Here is a 17,043-nt window from a genome sequence, read left to right as displayed (position 1 = left end):
ATTAAGCCTAAATAAAGCCTGGGAGTGGATGGGTCACTACAAAAAGTAATTTCCCCCCTGCTGATACACCTCCTTGTCAACTGTTGGAAATAGGCGACATCCACCTTGATTGCATTGGCCTCGTTAGCACTACAAAAGTAATTTTCCTTCCCTTGATATTCACCCCTTCTTGTCAACTGTTGAGAATAGGCCACTTCCACCTGAATTGAATTGGCCTCGTTAGCACTGATCCCCCCTTGGTAAGGCGACTCACATCTTTTCATGTGCTGTAATATTATACTGCTTACTGTATTTTTCACTCCAGGCATCTGATGAAGTGGGTTTTAGCCCATGAAAGCTTATGCCCAAAGAATTTGTTAGTCTCGAAGGTGCCACAAGGACCTTCATTGTTTTCTCTGAGCATGTCTCCAGGCCAAGAAGCTTACACAGTTTTGAACTTCCTGGGTCTGACCCCAGAGCATTCAGCATCCCCCCCACATTGTGTGCTTCCTGCAGCAAGTCTACCTGGGTGGGGCTCCTGGAGAAGCCAGAGGGTCCTGCACCCCAACTCCACAGTCAGCAGTGACTCTCAGCCAGACGGTAAAACAGAAGGTTTATTAGTCAACAGGAACACAGTGTAGAACAGAACTTGTTAGCAGAGAAATAAGTAAAAAGAACAGGAGTACTTGTGGCACCTTAGAGACTAACAAATTTATTCCAGCATAAGCTTTCGTGAGCTACGGCTCACTGCTTCGGATGCATAGAATGGAACACACAGAGAAATAAGTGACTTTCAGCCAAGTCCAACTTGATGGGAAGGGAGCCCAGAGCCAGAGCTCTGGTCCTCTCGCTGCACCCCAAGCCAGCTGAGACTGACTCGCTTCCAGCTGCCTGGCCTCTGTCCTGCCCATTGCTCCTCCTCCAGCTTTTGTCTTGCATCCCCGCCTGGATCTCAGGTTAAGAAGGGGTGGCCATAGCATCTATGCAGGCAGCTGGAGCAACCCCTGCAAAAGTCACACAGGCTTATTCCCACCACCTAGACATAATAGAAAGGGAAACTGAGGCACACACCGCATTCATGCAAAACAGTAAGACTCACATAGGCATACATACAACATAACAAGGGTGAATCCTCACTATGTAACACCCCAGTTACAGATTTTTTTATGGGGGGGGGCTCCTGATCTCAGGCCCTGGCACAATTGCCCCCTCAGCCCCTGTTTGGATGTGTCCTTTCGTGATTTAGGGGGCACGAGGGTTGTTGTGTACTAGGAGTGTCGGTGTTTGAATGGATGTGTTTCTAATGAGCCCTAGAGTCATCCCCCTGCAGCAGCTCATTCTGGCCCCTTACCTTGATGCTGGGGGCAGGCCGTGCCTGGACCTCGGGGTTCCCATTCCCATCCCAGCTCCAAGCAGCCTCTGGGGATGGGGAGACCCTGGGCACTGTTAACCCCAAACCTGTGGGATGTGGCCTAGTGCCCCATAAGGAGATGCTATGGGCAGGGCCAGCTCTAGCAATTTCACCACCCCAAGCATGGCGGCATGCTGCAGGGGGGCGCTCTGCTCCTCGGCGGTCCTGCAGCTCCGATGGATCTCACGCAGGCTTGCCTGCGGATGCTCCACCGGAGCCATGGGACCAGTGGACCATCCGCAGGCACGCCTGCAGGAGCTCCACCGGACCTACCTCCGCCCTCCGGGCAACCTGCAGAGGGCCCCCCGTGGCATGCCGCCCCAAGCACGTGCTTGGTGTGCTGTGGTCTGGAGCCGGCCCTGGCTATGGGGATGAGCTTACCCTGCCACAGTTCCTCCCCAAAATGTCACAGCTTGGACCCCTATCAAGGGGAGCTGGAGCACTGTCAGTGTGCATCTCTGGAGTGCTGAGGGAGTGGGGGTGCTAGATCTGGTGTGAGAGCAGGGATCAGAAATTCCCAGGGCTGGGGTGCTGGATGTGGTGTCAGGGGAAGTAGCATTATAGCGAGGGGATGGGGTCAGGAACCTGGATTCTGTCCCAGTTTGAGGAGTGGAGTGGGATCTAGTCGGATGGATAGAGTAGGATGGGCTTGGATCTAGGACAAGTGGAGCAGCAGCTGGACCTGGGTCACTGCTCTCTCTCCACTTAGCAATGGCCCAGCTGGGAGTTCCCTGCTCACTTAAGCATCCAGCCCCTGGAACTGAGAGGCAAAACTATTTGATTAGGGATTACTGAGACGGTTGCGTGTCCGGATTGAGGGGCACTGGCAGAGCTGTGGGGGCAGGACTGGGTAGTAGGGGGCTGCAGTCCGGATTGAGGGGCACTGGCGGAGCTGTGTGTGTGTGGGGGGAGTGGGGGGACGACCAGGACTCAGTAGTAGGGGTCTGTGGGTTGGGAGTGAGGGGCACTGGCAGAGCTGGGGGAGTGGATAACTAGGACTGGGTACCAGGGGGCTGTGGGTTGGGAGTGAGGGGCACTGGCAGAGCTGGGGGAGTGAATAACTAGGACTGGGTACCAGGGGACTGTGGGTTGGGAGTGAGGGGCACTGGCAGATCTGTGGCACGAGGGAACCCAGGGCTGGGAGAACAAGGGGCTGCATTCGAGATTGAACGACCCCACCGAGAGACAGGTCCTCCCTGATGATATAGGAGACGGGAGGCACATGGGGTCGGTGGGACATGGTCCCGTGACTCATGGGGCGGGGTTTAGGCAGCAGCATGCTGCTGTCCTGGGTCACGTGAAGGGGGAGGGCGGGGCCAGTGCAGATTGCAGCAGCAGAGCCGGGGGCAGGTAGGAGCTGTAGTGTGTGTTTGTGCCCGCGCAGTGCCCCAGGCCTTGCAGGGGGTACTCGCCCCTCGCAGGCAGGCCTGCCACTAGGGGAGCTGGCTCAGTTGGCTGTTTGCCCTTGCAGGGCTGGTCACAGTCCCCTGAGCTGAGTCCCGCAGGACGGTGGCAGCGACACGCGCCGATGAAAGCTGCCTGCTGCGTGAGTAAAGCCTGACTGCTGCTGGCCCCGTGTGGGTCTACGCCTGGCCCAGCGCTGAGATGCAGCCGCCTCTTGGAAGGAGGTGTTCAGCGGCTGTTTACGCTGGCGATGCAGTACAGCACAGCACACCTCCTAGTGCTAACCTGGGGCAGCACTGACTGCGGGGGGAGGGTTTCCCTAGCGAGGCCCACCCCAGTCCCTCAGGTCTGGCCCTTACTCTCATTGTCTCTTGGCCGCAGGTGCTGTTGCTGTCCCTGTTGATGGTCTCACTGCTCCGAACCGTGTATCAGCGTTTCTCCTCCATGGCGGCTGAAGCCTATACCCTGGGAGCCTGTCAGCTGCCTTCGTCACCTGCCCCAATGAGAAAGTGGGCAAGGAGATTGCAAGGTGGAGCTGGGCTCTATCCCCAGCTCTAGGAGGGAAGTGGGGGGCCAGTGGGTTAGAGCAGGGGCTGGGAGCCAGGACTCCTGGGGTCTATCCCAACTCTGGGAGGGGAGTGGGGGACTTTGAGCATGAAGGACACTGACTGTATTTTGTCCTGAGGGCGATGGTAGAGAAGCACCTGGCTGCCTGTGTCAACATCATGCCTCAGATCACATCCATGTGAGTGCAGGAGGCAAGTTCCCAGGCTCTATGGTCACTGCAGTGGGCTTGGAATTGGGACGGGAGGAGTTGGGGGACTGGCCTGGCCTCCCTGACTGGGGCAGGCTTTCTTTGTGTAACCCTTTCACCAGCTCCCCTTGCTGGTTTCTTTCAGATACGAGTGGAAGGGGAAGATCGAAGAGGACAGGGAGGTGCTGCTGGTGAGGGGCCATGTGGGGAGGGTCGCTGTGGAGTGAGGCATAAATCCCCTGCCTGTGTAGGCAGTGGGGAAGCTCTAGAACCCTGGGCTCTGCCCTGCATGTTGGGGTGGGGGGGAGGGAGCAGCCAATGGAACCCCCCGCACACCTTTCACCATCTCTCTCTCCTCAGATGATCAAAACCCAGTTCCCAGATCCCAGCGCTGACCCTTGTCCGGTCAGTCCATTGTCATTCTGTCTCCACCCTGTGGGAGCTTGCTGGTGGGGATGGGCCTAGGGAATTTCTGGAATGGGGGGTGGACTCTCTCGAGAGAAGGCTGAGAGTGTGTTGCAGGACAGTTGCTTGGGGAGAGGACATGAGGGGTGTGTGTGGCAGGGGCAGAGTGGTGAATCCCTGGGGGTGTTACTGGGGAATCCTTGCCTGCTCCACCTCCTCTGACTTCCCCCATCTCCCTACAGGTCCGTGCACCCATACGAAGTAGCAGAGGTGATTGCGCTGCCCATCCAGCAGGGAAATGCACCATATCTGCAGTGGGTTGGGGAGACTGTGCCAGAGTGAGACCCCCCTACCCCACAGCAGGGGACAGTCTGCCCCTACCCTGCCTCAATTTCCCCTGTCCTGAGACACCACAGGAACAGGACTCACCTCCGTGGAATTTTTTTGGGGGGATGGACCTGCAGCCAATAAACTGCCCCCCAATGCACCAAGGTTCACTCCTCATTCACAGCACACGCAGCCCTGGTGTACTGGGAGGGCGAGATGTCGCCTGGGTTCCAGGACTCCTGGGTTCCCTTTCTGGCTCTGAGGGGGAAGCATGGAGTCGTAAGGGTGGAAGCTGGCCTCCTGGGTTTTAGCCCTTCCTGTGACACAGCAGCCTGTGGTGCCTTCCCTCCAATGACCAGGCTGAGTCTGGCTGCAGCAAGCTCTTTATTGCAGGTATCAGTTTGTACAGTCAGAGTGGCGGTGGTGACAACAGCATCAGCACACAGGGTTGGGGGAGAGGGCACAGCTGGCCTGGGGGAGGGGAACATATGCCATCTGTACAGCAGATTACAAGCAGGATGGATGACTGTGCTGGCAGCACCCCTCTCCTCCCAGGCCTTGGGGAGCTGTCACCTCCTAGTCCTGTGCCCCCATTCTGCCTTGGACAGCCCCACTGTGGCAGGGTGCCTCAAGCTCTGTCCTCCCCCCATCACACTTCTTTAAATAGAATTTTACAGAATAATAAAAAACAGAACAAGAAAATAAACCCTTTGAATACAATGAAGTTTGCCTGGTGAGAGCAGGGAATGCCCCCGCCCCCCCATCCATCCTAGGGCCCTTCTTTGAGCAGGACTAGGCAGTTCCTGCCTTATATCCAAGCTGAGGGTGAGAGTCCCCACTGCTGTCAGAGAAGGACAAACCCATCACCTTCCCAGGAGAGAGGCCTGACACTGCACTCTGTCCTGGGGGCTCCTGGGAGTTGCACTCTGCTCAGTGTGTGTGTGTAGGGGGGGGAGAGAGAGAAGAAGGCCAACTCTTTGCAGCCCCAATAGAGGGGCTGTCTCTAGCACTTCCCCTCCCACTCAGAACATGCCCCCTCCACCCCATTCCACCAGGTACTGGACAGTGCCATCGAGGGTGACCCTGCGGGCCAGGATGCGGACAGCCTCCCCACGAGCCAGGCGCCCCATGGCTCCAAAGTAGCTGCTGCTGGTGGGGGCAGGACCTGGGCACAGAGCACTGGAGGAGGAAGGGGAGGCTAGGGGCTCCAGCTGGTGCTTGGTGGTGGGGGCTGGGTAGTTTGCATGGGGCAGTGGAGTGTGGGCAGGGGATGCTCAGGGCTCTCGCTCTCTGGCGCAGGTGCTTCACGGGAGTCCGGGCTGGCAGTGGTGCTCCTGTATAAAACAAGGTGGATCAGGGGAGCCTGCACCATGAAATGCTTCTCCCGCCCCAGTCCCAGCCAGGGCCTGCTTCAGAAAGTACCTGCAAAGCACTAACCTGGGTGGAGCTTTCCCCATCCTGGCCCGAACCACTTTTAGAACCCCTTTCTACCCAGCAGAATCAATTCTAGAACGGTCCCTCTCTGCCCTCTGCCTGCTCTAGAACCACTTAACAACCCAGTCTGTGGCATAGAGAACACAGCCCTTGTTCTAGAATGTCCCATTCCTTGCCCTGGAGTAGATACCATCCCTTGGGGACCTGCCCTAGAAACTGGCCTCTGAGCTACTTCTAGGAGAGAGGGGCTGCTCTCCCAAAAGCACACCCCACTGCAGCACAGGCTCTGGAGAAAGTAATGCCCTGGGAGCTGCCCCTGTCCCTGCCTCCCCTCACCTCAGGGTCCGGGCAGTGTTAGCAGATGGGTGGAAGGAGGCAAACATCCTGATGGGAGCACTGTGGGCGAGAAAGAGCGAGAAATGGGGTGAATGGAGGGCTGGACAGGGTGGCACCCCCACCCTGCCGGTCCCTCCTCACCTTTCCAGGCAGCGGGCGTCAGTGCGGCGGAAGTTGTAGGTGCTGGAGGTGCCACTGTAGCCACAGTATGTCTGGCTAGCACTGACTGGGGTCTCCACCACCTCCTGCAGGGATGGACAATCAGTGGGGTGCCCAGGGAGGGTCCCCAAAGCCCGGGGGTGGGTCCTGGGGCAATGCGGGAGGCTATGGCGTACCTGGGTGAGGGCTCTGTCCAGCTGCCACTTCTCCCTGCTGCTCCTCAGTTCCATGGTGTCTGTAGGTTCTGGGGGGACTTTGCGCCTCCGTAGCCTCCGGCGCCCTGCCCCACTGCTGCCCTGCCCTGAAAGGAAGCTGTAAGAGACCCCCTTATCTGCACAGCACGCAGGGGGCCGCGCCTGCTCCACTAGGAGCCCAAGAGGACTGGGTCAGTGACCCTGATAGGAACGGGGAGGCAAGGTACAGAGACCTGCCAAGGCCCTGGGCCCCCTCCTGACAATACTGTATCTGCTGCTGCGGACCTAACTTGGGCCCCACAGACTTCCTCAGGGGGAATGCGGGAGGGAGCTCCCAATGTCCTCTCCCTCAGTTCCTCATCACATCATCTCAGTGGTGTCCCTGCACTCCCACCCGCCATGCCCTCTCCCCTGTCTCTCCACCCCTATACTGCCCCCTAACCCCCTGCTAGAGCCCTGCAATGGTGGCTGAATGTGTGGGGCAGGAGGAGTTGGGGCAGCTGAGGCTGCTCACCTGCTGTCAGTAAGAGGGGGCTGCCCCTGGGGCTGCTGAGCTGTGGAGCCACCATGGCCCCCAGGGCACTGAGGTGCAGGAGGTGGCACTCGTATGTGGAGCCCAAAGACCCTTCCGCTTCTTGATCTCCTTCCCTGAAATAAACCTGGAGAAGAAGAGAGACCAGACTCAGATCTGCAGGGCAAACAGCTCCCAGGCAAAAGCATCAGTAGTGGCAATGCAGGGGTGTGCAAGAGCCTGCATGACTGAGTGGGTGTGCTGTGAGAGCCCGTGAAGACAGGTAGTATCATGTGGGTGCTAGGGCATGGCATGTGTGCATCGGCTAGCGTGGTTCCAGGTGGGTGGAAGAGTGCGGAGAGGCATGGAGGGGCATGCAAGGGCTGGTGCACATGGGAGTGGGTGTGAGGACATGGTGGAGCATGTGAGGGCCATGTGTGTGCAAGGGGGCAGTGCTATTCAGTGAGGGTGCGAGGGAGTAGCAGCACATGAAAGAGCTGGCATGGTCCCAGGTGAGTGGGAGGTAGTGGCAGAGCATGCGTGGGACAGCAGGGTGCAGCGTGCAAGGGGGTAACATGATGCCGTGTGGGTGCAGGGGCATGGCAGATAGGGTGACCAGATGTCCCGATTTTATAGGGACAGTCCCGATTTTGGGGTCTTTTTCTATATAGGCTCCTATTACACCCCCCCCACACACCCCCGTCCCTATTTTTCACACTTGCTGTCGTCACCCTAATGGCAGAGCATGTGATGGCCAGCATAGTGGAGTGTACGAGATGGTGCATGATTCAGAGATGGTGCAAGGGAGTGGCAGCACATGCAAGTGCTGCTGTAGGTCCAGGTAGATGCCACGGCATGGCAGAGTGTGCCGGGGCAGTGTGATTCAGCGTGGGTGCGAGGACATGGCAGCACACGTGAGGGCCGGCTTTAGGAAGTGCGGGCCCAATTTGAACAGTTTCGATGGGGCTCTGGCAGGGAAAACAAAAAACAAAAACAAAAACCCCACGTTAAAAAAAACATGTGGGGCTTGTACTCACTGGGCAGTGCTCTGAGTCTTCGGCAAGTCACTTCGGTGGCAGGTCCTTCACTTGCTCCAGATCTTTGGTGGCACTGAAGGACCCGCCGCCGAAGTGCCGCCGAAGACCCAGAACAAGTGAAGGACCCACCGCCGAAGTGCTGCCGAAGACCCGGAGCGCCGCCAGGTGAGTAAAAATTAAAAAGGCACCTCTAGCCAGGGAAGAGATTCTCACGGCGTGGGGCCCGATTTGGGGTGGAATTGGCCTAAAGTCGGCCCTGCCAGTGTGGTTCCAGGTAAGCGAGAGGCAGTGGCGGAGCATGGCAGGCATGTGGAAGCAGGGGCCACACAGGCAGAGCAGAGTGTTACAAAAGCTCCTCCCACCTGTCTTTGTGGCTGCTCAGGGCACTCAGCAATTGGCTGTACCGATCCCTCTTGGGTGTATCTGAGAGCTGCAAGGACCAAATGAGAATGGATGAGAGATCCGTGAGGGCCATGGTCCAGAGACCCTCCATTGCCTCCTCCATCTGCCCCCACAGCATATCCGCCCAGCCAGCCCTTAGAGTCCCTTCCACCCCATTCTATCCTCTCACTGGGTACCTGTCACCCAGGTCCCCCACCTCCCTCTCTGTCCCACTCCTTGCTCACCTCTCTCCCCCAGCCCTGTCCCCTTCCCCCTGCTCCCCATTCCTGCAGCCCCATTCCCCACCACTTCCCCCTGCTCCTTCTAGCCCTGTTTCCTTCCCCCCACCCCTCACAGTCCACTTTCCCTGCAGCCCCCTTCCCACACACAGCCCACCTCTCCCAGCAGCAGGTTGTCCCAGTTCTCGCTGGCAAATGGCAGAATCTCCCGCTCAAAGTCAAAGTATTTCTTTTTGCAGCAGATGCTAAGATGATAGAGAATGAGATGGGCCACGTCCACCCTATGGGGAGAGCGGGAACGGTCAATTCTGGCATGGTGGGGACATGTATTGGAGATGTGGAAGAGGGAACCAGACTCACCATCTCAGGGGAAGTCTCCGTACGCTCTCAGGGCCCCCAGTGCAGACACAGCACTCAAAGACATAAAATCTGGAAGAGATCCGAGGTGTGTGAGGGGGGAATTAATCCTGGATCTCAGGGACCTCTCCCCGCATGTGCCCTCACCTGTCTGCGTAGGGGAGTGAGAGGATCTCACCTCCCCACCCCTGAATCTCCCTCTTGTTCTCTCACCTATGTCCACAGGGTAGTGGGGTGAATCTCACTTCCCTCCTCAGTCCCTGCATGTCCCCTCACCTGTTTCCACAAGGGGCAGAGTGGATTTCAGCCCTCCACCTTGAGTTCCTCCATTCCCCCTCACCTGTCTCCATAAAGCAGTGGCTTGCTCAGACACTGGGTACATGCCTCATGGAACCACTGGGCACAGCTGCAGCATTGCAACATCTTCAGGTTCCACCTGGGGAGAGAGGGAGGCTGAGTGAGCACATGACTGAGGGGCAGCCTGCCAGGGACCCAGCACCCTCCCAAATAGAGAGAGAAAGGAGTTCACCTGAGGCATTTGCTGATCCACTCCAGGCACCACCCAGTTCTAGAAATGCACTCCTCTCCACCCCATGAGCAGCTCCAGAAACCAGGACTTTGGAGCAGAGCCCAGCTCCGGAGCAGCAGAGCTGCAGGTTTTTAGCTGGAGCAGAGCTGGCGCACAGCTCCAAAGCCCTGCGAGAAACCTACCTTCTAGTCCAGAAACCCCATCTCATCAAGCCTAGAACAATCTCTCCCCCTTGGTGGAAGCTGCTGTAGAAACCTACCCCCTCCAGCACACAACTCACTGCAGAAACTTCATCCAAGTCTACAGCCACTCAGTCTGGAATTTGTACTGGAAAAATCTCATGCTGGAAGCTGTTTGGGGAATTTGTTTTACAAGGATCATCCTGCTCTAGTAACACCCAGCCTGGCTCAAGAAAAGAGCCTACCCCAACACAAGCTGCTTCACGGACCTGTAAAAACCTGACCTGACTTTATAAACACTGTGCTACTCCCATGCCAGAAAAATCCAAATCCAGAAAGCACTCCAGACTCTTTTCTAGAAACTGTATCTAACTTCAGAACCCAATCTAGAAACCACTAGTTCAGAGCTCACTTCAGAACCATCTTCCCAAACCAGAACTGGTCACAGAAAAAAGTTCCTCCCATATTTAGCTATTATAGAACCCCCATCCCACCATGGACTTTGCTGTGGAGACTTCATTCAGTCACAAGACCACTTCTAGAAACCATGCTCCCTGTTCTGAGCTTGCTCTAGAAATCTCTGGCTCCAACACCTGCTCTCGAAATTGACCTCCCTGTATGAAGCCTGCTCTAGAAACCTCTTCCAAGTCCAGAACCTCCTCCCAGTCCAAAGCTAGCTCTAGAAATCCAAATCATCTTGCTGGAGCTAGATAAGTCTCCTGATAATTTCTCTCTCAAGTTAGAAACCCCTTTGGGGCAGAAGCAGTGGATAGGTGTTACCTGCTCTATCAGGATCCAAATTGAGGGGCCTAATTGCAATCTAGATCTGATATCCTGCTGCTCAAGACACCCACTTTGGCAGGAGCAGGAACATTCCTGATTCCTGCTATTCGTCACAAAGAAGCAGATGCAAGGGCAAGTGCTGACCTCAGGAATCTGCAGGACCAGAAGGGGAACTTACTCTCCAGGGCCTCCACAGTAGCAGTAACACTGCTGCCGATTGGTCAGGTGTGCTGGATCCCACTCCAGAGCCTTGAGCTGATAGGGCAGCACCAGCTTCATGCTCAACATGGCCTTGGCATAGGGGCCTTTCTTGAGTGCACCACCCCTCTGCCAATGAGAGAATAGAGAGAGGGCGTGTGAGACAGGCTGGACACAAAACAAATAAATCCATCCACAGAAGGACAGGAAGGGGGGTGGGGGGCTTGAATCAGAGGGATGCACCTGCTGGGGGGAAAGGGACTCATAAGGGGATGGGAATGAGAAAGGCTAACTTGCTGGCGGGGAGAGCAGGAGTTGGGGGGGGCACTTGCTCTGGAGGGGACAATGGGAATCAGGACGCCCCACCCCCTTTTTATCAAAGGCGTCACTGGGGACACAAGGGGATGACGTCTGGTCTCCCACAGCTACCAGCCCCATGCTCACCTTGGTGGCCACAGCGAAGACACACTGCCGGCACATCCATGCACCAAGCACCCCAGCCCCATCGCTGCTCGCATCCAGCACTCTGGGCAGGTGACACTCCTGATGGTAGGCTGCAAGGGAAGAAAGCTGATGAGAGAAGAAAGGGGGTCCCAAAATGGCCAGGGGATGGCGGAGGAGGGGAGCACCACTTACTGTGCCCACATTTCTCACACCGCACCAACTGGTTCTCTGGGCTTACGGACTCCGAGTAACACACGCAGCAGATCTGCTCCTCTCCAGGCACGGCGGCTGTGGGAGAGAATGGAACCTGTCCAATTAATGCCTTGCTGGGGGCAGCCCAAGACTGGGATAGCAGGGGGCTGCAGGCTGTGAATCAGGATTGAGGAGTACCGGTAGAGCTGTGTGTGGAGGGAGCCCAGGGCTGGGGTAGTAAGAGGAGGGGCAATGGGTTGGGAATAAGAGGCATCAGCAGACCTGAGAGGGCTGTGGGTCAAGACTATGGGGCACTGGCAGAGCTGTGGGGGGTGGGAGTCATGGGACTGTGGGCCTGGAGTGAGGGGCATGGTGGCGGAGCTGGGGCTGTGGGCTGACAGCGAGACATCAGGACTCCAGTGCTCACCAGGGTTAATGTCCTTCCAGAGCACCAGGAACTGGGAATTGTCCTCAAACTGCACCAGGCAAACCTGCCGTGAAGCATCCACCTGCCAGAGCAGAGAGGAGTGAGTGCGGGGACAGTCAGAGGAGGTGGCCCTAGTGTGTGTGGGGGCTTCACTCACCTTCTTGATGGTACCCAGATAGAGCAGGCCATCGGTCCAGCGGGCCAGCACATCCTGCCCCTCCCAGAAGCGGGGCCGGCTGGGAGCCACAGAAGCGACCAGGGCAGCCGGGCGTTTCCAGGGGCCGGAGGTCAGGCGGGAGCTTGTGCGTGTCACCCGGGAAGTCTGAGCAGGTGGCTCGCTCGCCATCACATTGTGACCAATCTGCCATGTGAGGGGAGATGGTCAGTCACCTGCCAGAGCTCAGGCAGAACCCAGGATTCTTCATTCCTAGCAACTGCATCCACTCCTGTGAGTTTCCTTTACATAGCAAGGAGGCATATTCTGTGTGAGAGGAGGGTCATAGATCTGGGAGCTAGCCTTGGATATGGGGTACCATTTATTAGGGGACTTCCAGAGTGAAGAATGTCTCAGAACCAGGGTCATTTCTTGGAGGGAGATTAGAACTAGGGAAGGATTCTCTAGGGGTGTCTCAGACCTAAGGGGCCTGATCTGGGGTGTCCCAAATTCAGGGGGCCCTCTCTGTGGTATCTCAGATCTGGTTGACTGAACACTATGGTGACTGGGATCCTGAGTTGTCCTCTCTGGGAGGGGCTGGGATCTGGGGATCTGTCAGATTCAGGGGATCTGCTCTGGGATCTGACAGTTTCTCAGATCTGAAGAGCCCAGTCTTGAGGGTCTGAAATTCAGAAGGTCCACCCCAAAGTGTCTGGGATCCAGGAATGTCTTGGAGGTAGGGGGCCACTTTCAGGGGGTCTGTGATCCATGGATGTCTTGGATTTGGAGTAATCTCTCTGGGGGATCTAGAATCTGGGAGTGTCCCAGATTCGGGAGGGCCTCTCTGTGGATGTCTGGGATCTGGGGGTCTTAAATTTGGGGGGCATCTTTGGGGAGTCTGGAGGTGTCCCAGGTTCAGGGGGCACTGTTTTGGAGGTCTGGGATCTGAGTGTCTTAATTTGGGAGGGATCTCTCAGGAGGATCTGACATTTGGGGTGTCCAAATGTGGGGGGCTCTCTGGGGAACTCTGTGACCTTGGGAGTGTCTTGGATTCAGGAGACCCTCTCTGGGAGGTAAAAAATCTTGGATTTGGGGGGTCTCAGTGAGGGGCTGAGATTTGGGGTGGATCTGGGGGCCCACTCAGGGATGGTTCTGGGGCAGTCTCTGATTCAGGGGCCCCGGGATCTGAGGGTGTCCTGGATTTGAGGCCCCTCTCTGGAGTGTCTCAGATTAGGGGGCCTTCTCTGAGGTGAGTCTGGGATCTGGAGGTGCCTCAGATTCAGGAGGGCCCTCTGGGTGGGTCTGGGATCTGGTTTCGCTCAGACTGAGGGTATCTCAGTTGTGAGAGCTTTCAGGTGGGCATGAAGGAAGTCTGATTTGGGGGTGTCTCCTTTTGGGGAGAGGATGGAGGGGCTCTCTGTAGCTGGGCAGCCCATCTCTCTCCTCTGTATGGGGGAGGGGGTGCTCCCTCCCTCAGCCACTCCTGCCCTTACCAGGTCTCCGAGTCTCCTGTGAGGGTGGGGGCCGGCTCTCTCCCCTCCCCAATCTGGGGAGGGGGGCTTCTCACGGCTGAGGAGGCTGCCCCGGCCCTCAGGGGCTAAAGAGCAGGCCCCTCGCGGCTCCATCCTAGAGCTGAGCCCAGTGACGCAGCAGCAGCAGCCGCCAGAGCAGGGAGGAACGAGGGGGATGCGGAGAGACGCTGGGGGGGGACCCCCCCTAACACCCCCCCTCCTGGCGCTGCCTGTAGAGCAGGCCCTCGGCACCCCCCTCAGGACCCCCCCTCCTCCGGATCTGCACTGACAGTGGAGCACAGCACGACAGCTATGGTGGGGGTGATCTCCACCTCTTATGATCCCAGTTCCCTGCGCCAGCCAGGGTGGGATCATGTCCAGCTCCATCTAGAGGGGCCAGGCCCTGGAATCCTTTCCCAGTGCCCTGAGCCAGCCAGTCCCAACCCTGGGCCACAGCGGGAAAGGCCCCGCATCTTCTTCTGCAACCAGCCCTGGGGTCCCTCCTGTCTCCTCCCTGCCCGCCAACGATCCCATTCTGCCCCCCTCCATAACTTTGTGCATCCTCTTCCCTGCCCTGTCATCCCCTTCAGCAACCCTCTGCCCTGCCCTGCTGTTAACTGCCCTCCAGCTGCCTCTTTCCCTTCTCCAGGCCCCTTCCCTCTTGGATCCACCCTCTCCTCTGTCACTCCTGCCCCCCCAGCCCCTGCCCACCCTCTACTTCTCCCCTTCTGCCCCCTCCACATTACTCTCCAATGTCCCTTGCTCCTCCCTCTCCCCTCAGCCCTACTCCTGCCCCTCCCCCCCTTTGACTGCCTCTTTCACCCCTACCCTTCTCCCCCACCCTGTCATCACTACTCTTACTCCTCCCTTGCCCCTTTCACTCCTACTCCTGCCTCTCCCCCCGCCATCAGCCCTTCTCCTGCCCCTCACCCACTGCCCATCACTCTACTCCTGCCCGTACCCCATCACCCCTACTCCTGCCTCTTCACTGCCTCCTTCACTCCAACTCTTGCCCTTCCCCCACAGCCCCTGCCACCCCTACTCCTGCCCCTCCCCGACTGCCCATCAGCCCTACTCCTGCCTCTCCTCTCAACTGCCTGTCACCCAGACTCCTGCCCTTTTCCCCATCAGCCCTACTTCTGCCCCTCCCTCACTGCCCATTACCCCTACTCCTGCCCCTCCCCTCAACTGCCCATCACCCCTACTCCTGCCCTCCTCAACTGCCCCTGCCACCCCTTCTCCTGCCCCTCCCCTCAACTGCCCGTTACCCCTACTCCTGCCTCTCCTCTCAACTGCCCATCACCCCTACTCCTGCCCCCCTCAACTGCCCCTGCCACCCCTACTCCTGCCCCTCCCCGACTGCCCATCAGCCCTACTCCTGCCTCTCCTCTCAACTGCCTGTCACCCAGACTCCTGCCCTTTTCCCCATCACCCCTACTCCTGCCCTCCTCAACTGCCCGTTACCCCTACTCCTGCCCTCCTCAACTGCCCGTTACCCCTACTCCTGCCCCTCCCCTCAACTGCCCCTGTCACCCAGACTCATGCCCCTCCCCCACTGCTTCCTCCCCAGACTCATGCCCCTCCCCTTCTCTCCCTCAGCCCAAGGCCCTAAACCCTACTCCTGCCACTCCCCTAGCCCCGCCCCCAGGCTGCCGTTGGCCGGTTGGCGCGTGCCTTCTACTAGCCTCGGTTCTTGCAGCGCGCGGCCACAGCGGCAACTCCACTGGGTCATGTGTGGGTTGTTGGTAAGAGGAGGCCGCCGATTGGTCGGGGCTCGGGATGAGCCGGCCAATCGCGAAGGTGAAAACAGCAGATTGGTTGGATCTCGAAGAGGACGGGGCCGCAAGGAAGCTACCAGCCAATTGGCTGAGCGCGAGACGCTCGGCAGCCATGGGCGGCGGCTCAGTGGGGGCGGTTTGAATTCGAATGACGCAAGGGGTCGGAGGAGGCTTAGAAGAGTTAAACTAGCGCGGCCGAGGCGATAGCTGGTGAGAGGCTCCCGGGGCCCGCACTGTCCCCCTCCCCCCCTTCCTGGTGGGCGGCGGCGCGCGGGCTGGACTCCCGGGGGAGGTCCTGGGGCGGTCAGGTCGGGTTGTTCCTGAAGCACCGCGTGGGGGGTTGGGCTGGCGGGGACAGGGAGGCAGCGCCATGGGTGCAGATGTTGGGCTGGGGGGGGCGGAGGCAGCGCCATGGGGTGCAGACGTTGGGCTGGGGGGCGGAGGCAGCGCCATGGGTGCAGACGTTGGGCTGGGGGGGCGGAGGCTGCGCCATGGGGTGCAGATGTTGGGCTGGGGGGGCGGAGGCAGCGCCATGGGGTGCAGATGTTGGGCTGGGGGGGCGGAGGCTGCGCCATGGGGTGCAGATGTTGGGCTGGGGGGCAGAGGCAGCGCCATGGGGTGCAGATGTTGGGCTGGGGGGGGCGGAGGCAGCGCCATGGGGTGCAGACGTTGGGCTGGGGGGGCGGAGGCAGCGCCATGGGGTGCAGACGTTGGGCTGGCGGGGACAGAGAGGCAGCGCCATGGGGGTGCAGATGTTGGGCTGGGGGGGCGGAGGCAGCGCCAGGGGTTGCAGATGTTGGGCTGGGGGGGCAGAAGCAGGCCATGGGGTGCAGATGTTGGCTGGGGGGGGCGGAGGCAGCGTCATGGGGTGCAGACGTTTGGGCTGGGGGGGCGGAGGCAGCGCCATGGGTTGCAGACGTTGGGCTGGGGGGGCGGAGGCAGCGCCATGGGGTGCAGACGTTGGGCTGGGGGGACAGAGGCAGCGCCATGGGGTGCAGATGTTGGGCTGGGGGGCCGGAGGCAGCGCCATGGGGTGCAGATGTTGGGCTGGGGGGCGGAGGCAGCGCCATGGGGTGCAGATGTTGGCGGTGGCTGGGGGGCGGAGGCAGCGCCATGGGGTGCAGATGTTGGGCTGGGGGGGCGGAGGCAGCGCCATGGGGTGCAGATGTTGGCTGTGGGGGGGAGGCAGCGCCATGGGGTGCAGATGTTGGGCTGGGGGGGCGAGGCAGCGCCATGGGGTGCAGAGTTGGGCTGTGGGGGGTGGAGGCAGCGCCATGGGGTGCAGACGTTGGGCTGGGGGGCAGAGAGGCAGCGCCATGGGGTGCAGATGTTGGGCTGGGGGGGCGGAGGCAGCGCCATGGGGTGCAGATGTTGGGCTGGGGGGCGGAGGCTGCGCCATTGGGTGCAGATGTTGGGCTGGGGGGGTGGAGGCAGCGCCATGGGGTGCAGATGTTGGGCTGGCGGGGACAGAGAGGCAGCGCCATGGGGTGCAGATGTAGGGGGGGGGCGGAGGCAGCGCCATGGGGTGCAGATGTTGGGCTGGGGGGGCGGAGGCAGCGCCATGGGGTGCAGATGTTGGGCTGGGGGGGCGGAGGCAGCGCCATAGGGTGCAGATGTTGGGCTGGGGGGCGGAGGCAGTGCCATGGGGTGCAGATGTTGGGGGGGGGGCGGAGGCAGCGCCATGGGGTGCAGATGTTGGGCTGGGGGGCCGGAGGCAGCGCCATGGGGTGCAGATGTTGGGCTGGGGGGCCGGAGGCTGCGCCATGGGGTGCAGATATTGGGCTGGGGGGGCGGAGGCATCGCCATGGGGTGCAGATGTTGGGCTGGGGGGGCGGAGGCAGCGCCATGGGGTGCAGATGTTGGGCTGGGGGGCGGAGGCAGCGCCATGGGGTGCAGATGTTGGGCTGGGGGGGCAGAGGC

General features: G+C 59.4%; 1 protein-coding gene and 1 pseudogene across 1 annotated transcript; one reads left to right on the top strand and one right to left on the bottom strand.

Annotated features, from left to right (window-relative positions):
- The first annotated feature begins 2,699 nt into the window (after nucleotides 1–2,699).
- Nucleotides 2,700–4,440, top strand: LOC115639888 (annotated as a pseudogene).
- An 804-nt stretch (nucleotides 4,441–5,244) lies between these two features.
- On the bottom strand, nucleotides 5,245–13,443 carry LOC115639887 (PHD finger protein 1-like). Its single transcript, XM_030542823.1, is given in 17 exon segments — nucleotides 5,245–5,550; nucleotides 5,553–5,614; nucleotides 6,051–6,110; nucleotides 6,192–6,295; nucleotides 6,386–6,521; nucleotides 6,918–7,025; nucleotides 7,027–7,062; nucleotides 8,314–8,381; nucleotides 8,729–8,852; nucleotides 8,932–9,000; nucleotides 9,269–9,364; nucleotides 10,598–10,746; nucleotides 11,062–11,171; nucleotides 11,254–11,349; nucleotides 11,681–11,762; nucleotides 11,838–12,041; nucleotides 13,328–13,443. Coding segments are annotated over 16 exon segments (1,737 nt in total). The 5' UTR covers nucleotides 12,027–12,041; nucleotides 13,328–13,443; the 3' UTR covers nucleotides 5,245–5,302.
- Between the last annotated feature and the right edge of the window lie 3,600 nt (nucleotides 13,444–17,043).

Source organism: Gopherus evgoodei, unplaced genomic scaffold, assembly GCF_007399415.2.
Source record: "Gopherus evgoodei ecotype Sinaloan lineage unplaced genomic scaffold, rGopEvg1_v1.p scaffold_144_arrow_ctg1, whole genome shotgun sequence".
Taxonomy (NCBI): Eukaryota; Metazoa; Chordata; order Testudines; family Testudinidae; genus Gopherus; species Gopherus evgoodei.
This window is presented reverse-complemented; position numbering and strand designations above follow the sequence as displayed.